Genomic DNA, 6,351 nt, shown 5'->3' with positions numbered 1-6,351 from the left:
TTCCGGGGTTGCGGACGGCAAGACTGGGAGCTCGAACAATCCAGTCCGCTACCCCGGGAAGGACGGCGGTATGTGTGGTAGTATATCGTCGTAATCATCAGATGTTGTGGGAGGAGCAAACGCTCCCCCAGGGCAGAGCCCGATCGGGGTATCGTGCTTGGAGGACTCCGGTTGTGTTTCGCCGGAGATCTCGGAGTTTTCCTACAAGCGCTGAGGACGGCCACTGGGGCGGTTGTAGTGCGGTAAAAATCCCACAAAACTCGGCGTCGCTCCCACGTCGTCGAGTACCTTATGAAGGTTTCCGCTTCAAAAATAAAAAAAAAAGATATTTTTTTGATATTATTGATATTTAAATATGGTTAGTTCAACATAAGTGAATTTCAAAATAAGTGAAAACATTATAGAAAGAGAATACATAAATGGGCCAATTATGATAATTGTTTGAGTGTGTTAGAACAATTAGGGTTTCGCCTTATAGTGTCAAAGTTCTGTTTTAGTTGCAAAGGTCAGGCGTAAGGTATGGTAAAGTTAAGGCGTACTTATAGGAGTTCTTTTAGACAGGCGTACAATACACCAGCGATATCAGTATTAGAATTGAGATAGTAATTGGAAAGATGTGGCCGTGGTACCGGAGTCGACATACGAAAAGTTCTACCACCTTCAAATGTCTGTTTTCTTCAAATTTTATGTTTTAGAATTACAAATAGACATACACCTAATTTTATTTGAATATACATTTAGTATATAGTATATATATAGTATTTAGCGATAGTCCAATGTTAACTTTGAAATTTCCTTTGAGTCACCCATAATTCCCCGATGTATCTACTCGTCAGTTCCAATAACTATAAACAATATCATAAATCACGATTCTGTGTTTGTACGTCTGTTTCATTTACACCTCCATGTGAAAATTGTACATTTTCAAACAACAATATGGAATCAGGTATTGGAACTTAACTTAATCTATTCATCCAAAAATTATACTGTTAAAGTTTATTCATCCCATAATTTCGTTTGCGAGATTTCTGTCTGGTAAAATAACATTCGATTCTTAGTATAGATCATTGCATCATTACAATAAAGATGATAAAACCGGAATTATAATTGCCAAATTAATTTTAAATGAGTGATAATTTGAATAACACGTTTAAAATGTAATGAACTGGAATAAAGGTAAGGGCATATTCTAATGCCCCGGCCGCGAGGTGAATTTTGCCGCCCCTGCAAACGCCCGGACCGGGCCGGATCCGGCCCGCTTGCCGGCGGTTATCCATATGACGATCCCGATCCCGATATAAGACGATCTTCAGACATATTTATTTGAACTTAAAATACTTTTCATCCATTAACCAGCTCGGTGAAGGTCGTCTTATACTGGGTTCCTCTATTAATATAAAGTTAAAGACATCCATATGAAATTATTAGACAGATTCGTCATGTCTAAGGATGTTTGTTCTATGACACCGCATACAACTTATTAAGAGCAAATCTAGGTACTGTATTTAATTAGTGACAAGATTATAAACGTTCATTGAACCAATATATTACTCACAGTATCTTACCTCAACGGTATTAAGAATTATGCAAACAATTTAAATATGAATAACAATGTTAACCTTGCGTATTATTTCAATAATTGTATATTTATGAAAATTGAGAAATGTTCGTGTTATATAAATATATAATCCTAAGATGGCAATAAATTTTAGCACAATGTATCCAAAATTACCTTACAATTACAATGTTATTACTTTACACCATTATATTATAAATATTTTAATTACGATAATTTTGATCTCATGAAAAGATTCAAGTAAAACAGGCTTGGTAAGTTTCAGGAAAGTCACATTTAGCACGTGAAATAAATTTAATTGGCAGTAATTAAAGCTTAATTGAGATATCAGCGAATACCTTTTATCGATTTTATTATGTTGTATTGTAAACATTTGAAACAAGTGCTAGTGAATTTTCAAAATTAATTATAATCCCGCGTGGTGGAGGCGTCGCAATACCGGTTACCGGTCCTAGGTTCGTTCCCCGGCCAGACAGATCTCTAAATTAATAATTTAATTTCTTTGCCGGGGGTGGATGTTTGTGTGTTCGTCTTTGTGCATGTCTACGACGCCCACGACACAGTTAAATCGTAGTGTAGAGCTACAAGTGCAGAAACCGATATTTATCATTTGGGTACTGTATTATTTCAATTAATGTCGAAAGGAATATAAAGCTTATTACATAATTGATGGTGGTAGAACCCTTTGTGGTTCGACTCCGGCGGTACTATGGTCACACCTATTTCCGCCAAATAACAGCAGTGTTAAGCATTGCTGTGTCGTTTTGAAGGGTGTGGTAAGGGAGATATACTTTTCCGAGGCGTTCCAGCTTAGTCTCAGGGGTAGCGGCGCATCTGTGGCCGACCTCAGGTAGGAATATCTAATCCTATCTGGGGTTGATTAGGGTTGATGTCCGTGGGCGGCAGTAGCAACTTACCATCAGGTGGACTGCATGCTCGTCTGTTACTCCTATATTATATAAAAAAAATAACATTATTTTTGAGCCCCTTTTAAAATATATCTTTTATTATGTTATAGTCGGAGAAGAAATAGGGCATTTTTCTTATCACGTGGGTTTGTGCCCGCGTGCGGTTCTAGCCCGCATCCGTGTCACACGCATTCTATCGTGACGCGGACATAAACTCCCGCGACTAGAAAAGCCTTGAACATTTTTTTTTATTTTACTGTTAAGAATGCCACCTAAAATACTTAAATATTCGCTTACAGCCAATTAACTACTGCAACATGGCGTCTACATGCATACACGACAGTATCGCGGTGTGTGCGTCCACGCAGGACGGATGCAGTCGACGCGGTTTCCTCGACACGTGTGACATGTATGAGTATAACTGCGACTACGGCACGCGTATGTACTGAAAATACATCGTTGAAAACATATTATGACGACCCGCGTGGCGGAGCGGTCACCATGCCGGTCTGACGCGCGAAGGGTCCCGGGTTCGATCCCTGGCCAGACAGATATCTAAATGATGAATTTAGATTTCTGTTTCTGGGTCTGGGTGTTTGTGTATTTGTCTATGTGTGTGTTCATTGCACCCATGACACAGGGAATCCTAGTGTGGGGCTGTGAGTGTAGAAAGCGTTATTTATTATTTATTTATTATCTTAGATACGAATATTTGCAAGTATAGGACTATTTTCAAATAGATATAGGTTATAGTTGTAGAATAATTATATTGTTGAATGTTTGTTTGCATGCAATTGCGAATAAGACAATTATTATTGATTGATCGACTGATACCTATATTGAATAATTGATTGACTAATTGACAGATCTATTCTACCATACACAGTATTTATTATTATATTATTTTGATCTACTTTAGTGCACGGTTTTAGTGTCCTTTATCAAAATTAATTTAAACTAAATACAAAAGGGTATTTAGATCATCAGACTGTGTAAGTAAGTACACAATGGGACAAAGCTTAATATGACATTGACATAACATAATTATTCATTCTGTCAATTTTTAAACAAATGAGACATATCATGATCATCTCAATAGAATGCTGCAAAACAAAGGGATATAAAACAATCTGTTGTGTAAACATTTAATCTCGCTCTTTGTTCTATAACTTTAATATTTAACATCATCAGTAGGATATACGAGTACATTAGTCAAACACTCAAATACAATTACACATTTTCATAATACATAATTATAATGCTACGTAAATGTTATTCAGAAATCAAGTTATGAATATTGGTGAAAACAAAATTTGAGTACAATTACCTGATTGTACAGGTATAAAGTCCCTGTTTTGAAAGTCTACTTTACAGGAAATTAGTAGTGATTTAGTGTTATATATACATATACAGGGTGAATTTTTCAGTAGGCCTTCAGGGTTAAATCCGAAACTATAAGGATAAGTCATATGTTATGTATAATCCTTATGGATTACTGTACCAATGTATGGAAAAAATATGTATTTTCTTCAAAATTTTCCTTTTCCTTTAATTTGACTCTTAATATTACTTTCCAGAATTTGATCCTTATAAACAATACTATCACATGTGGATAATATAGAGGCTGTATTTTTTTTCATAATGAACTCGTTCGATTCCCGGCTAGGCAAAAACATATTTTATTAAACTAATGATGCAGTTTTGGTTTTTAGCACAATCGGCCTCCTAACTCCTTTCAGCACTTTTCGCTAATTCTTATAGTTTGGGATTTGGGCCTGAAGGCCCGTTTGAAAAATTCACCCTGTATACATAATACCGGTATAAAGGGCGTATTGTGTCTGTCATTACGTCTAAGAGAGGTTAATTATCGACATGAACGAAATAGTTTTATTGGATTAAACAATTCGATTATCTATCCTATTGTGCAATGTACCCAAGTAATTGGATACCTTATCTTTCAGAATACGTGTCGAAAGCCACAACTTCGTGTACCAACGGTGAACCAAACTCCACTTGTTGAATACATAGGTATTTCACCATAAAACTTATTCAAAATCAGAGTTTTCTTATTAGTAACTTATCCATTTTAATTTACATATACAGGACTTAGGGCTAAACTTATGCAAATACGGTACGGAGTCGTATCGTGACACTTTGCGACATCGTGTCGTGGAAATTTTTGAAGTACATCGTAAAAAATTACGATATTATTTATTATTTTCGCTATGTTTTCGCTATCCGAAATCAGGCAGGGTCACAATGTGACATTGTGTCGTATACATATGTATGTATTTTACCCTTACATACTTATAATGATAGTGTGGCGAACTGGCGACGCATGACAGGAAAATGCAAAAGAATATTAAAAAATATAATCTCATTAATCAGTAATACTATGAACACTTCGATATTTCTACTATTACTTAATTTGGTGCTACAATATTGGGCGTCGAAGTATTTATAACTAATATAAAAAAATATGACTAACTGTGTAACTAGCTCTAGAGACAATAACCTAGGAATGTACGATACATTTAGAGTTGCCAGACATTCAGCTCATTTTGAACATATTGTTCAGTCCTTTTACCCAAAAAAAGGGCAAAATTTGTGACTTTATAACAGGCTTAAATTTTAATTATAATATGTTTTGGAATCAAGCTTTAAAATGTGGCAAATGATTTCTTATCCTTTATCCTGCCTACAAAAAATCTTAGGTATTTATATTTTTGGAGCTGGCAACTCTGGACACAACCGATTCATTTATTTGACTAGCATTGGTTTGTTAGCCTTACTATCGCTTCTTCTTTTCTTCCTGAAGGCATTAATAAGAAAATCATCGGCGAATATCTTTTGATCTCCCTTGTAGAATGCTTCTATTTCAACGAGGGACTTGCTCTCTGTTTCTGGTAAGAAGAAATACATGTAAATAGTACCGATAAATCCTAAACTAGCGTAAAGAGCAAAGGTGCCGCTTAAATTTAAAGTTGCTTCAAGATTGTAGTTGGTTTTTGAGGCCAGGAAGATGATTGTGTAGCTCATAGCAGCAGCGAGGCCCGTTGCGATACCACGACTCCTGAAAAATGATGATGATAATTAATAAAATAAATTTGACATCAAATTCTTCCTATCATCAAATTTCTATAGCTTCAGAAGGTTTTATACAATATTTATTAATTCTATAACAAGAGACTTAAGTCGGCGTTACGTAATAAAATCAAACATGTATTAAATTTGACGATGATAATAGTTTAAGATTATAAAATGACTTAATCATATTCAGTTATATCTTTGCATAGTGTCTAATAAGAGAAAGAAAAAAAAGTACCAACCTATGGAATTTAATTTGAATAATTTAATTTAATCCTACTTAATATTTAATTACTATTTTAAGACAAGTAACCTCACCTAACCTAATTCAGATGAACTTTTAATTGTAACAGTATTAATATTATAACTGATTCTGACACTAATATTTGTAGGTATAACTTCAAAGTTTTTATCACAAATTTGTTAGACATTATAAAGGCCTTACCTGAAAGGAAATACTTCAGACAGCAGAACCCACGGGATGCCCAAGCTAGTGAACGAGACTAAGAGAAGAAACAAAATAACTGGCAAGATTTCTTTCTTGTCGGTAAACGTATGAATCTCATATGAGAAGACGGTTGATGGTAGTGATGTCTTAGAGTAGACACTCAAGCCAAAGCTGCAACAAGCCGTAGCCAGTAGGGCAGTGAGGACAAGTTTTCTTTTGCCAATTAGTTTCACTATAGTTGCTGAGATTAAATTCATTACGATGAAGACGGCTCCAACTAGGACCTGTAACAATAGAGAATATTTAATTATTTCCTTGTATTTCTTTTGCAA

The 6,351-nt window shown here is 35.2% G+C and overlaps 2 protein-coding genes across 2 annotated transcripts in view; one reads left to right on the top strand and one right to left on the bottom strand.

The window, feature by feature from the left end:
* The first annotated feature begins 1,192 nt into the window (after nucleotides 1-1,192).
* On the top strand, nucleotides 1,193-4,542 carry LOC140745638 (uncharacterized). The gene is made up of 3 exons (XM_073077575.1): nucleotides 1,193-1,208; nucleotides 2,749-2,922; nucleotides 4,446-4,542. The coding sequence occupies exons 1-3, from the start codon at nucleotides 1,193-1,195 to the stop codon at nucleotides 4,502-4,504; spliced, it is 249 nt and encodes an 82-aa protein (XP_072933676.1). The 3' UTR covers nucleotides 4,505-4,542.
* A 647-nt stretch (nucleotides 4,543-5,189) lies between these two features.
* Nucleotides 5,190-6,351, bottom strand: part of LOC140745482 (facilitated trehalose transporter Tret1) — a 42,762-nt gene continuing 41,600 nt past the window's right edge. Inside the window, exons 7-8 of the mRNA XM_073077363.1 lie at nucleotides 6,017-6,303; nucleotides 5,190-5,557 (exon numbers count right to left, since the gene is read on the bottom strand). Of these exons, the coding sequence (XP_072933464.1) occupies nucleotides 5,245-5,557; nucleotides 6,017-6,303 (600 nt within the window). The 3' untranslated portion in view covers nucleotides 5,190-5,244. The remainder of the gene's footprint in view (nucleotides 5,558-6,016; nucleotides 6,304-6,351) is intronic.

Source organism: Epargyreus clarus, unplaced genomic scaffold (genome assembly GCF_041222505.1).
Source record: "Epargyreus clarus isolate Ecla_fem2 unplaced genomic scaffold, WU_Ecla_fem_2.2 ptg000010l, whole genome shotgun sequence".
In the NCBI taxonomy this organism is placed as follows: domain Eukaryota; kingdom Metazoa; phylum Arthropoda; class Insecta; order Lepidoptera; family Hesperiidae; genus Epargyreus; species Epargyreus clarus.
Note: the sequence above shows the minus strand (reverse complement) of the source record. Positions and strands in the feature narration are given on the sequence as shown.

Coding starts and splice junctions, on each gene's coding strand:
- LOC140745638 (XM_073077575.1), top strand. Junction 2,923..4,445: donor TAACTGCGACTACGGCACGC/GTATGTACTGAA, acceptor CTTATCTTTCAG/AATACGTGTCGAAAGCCACA.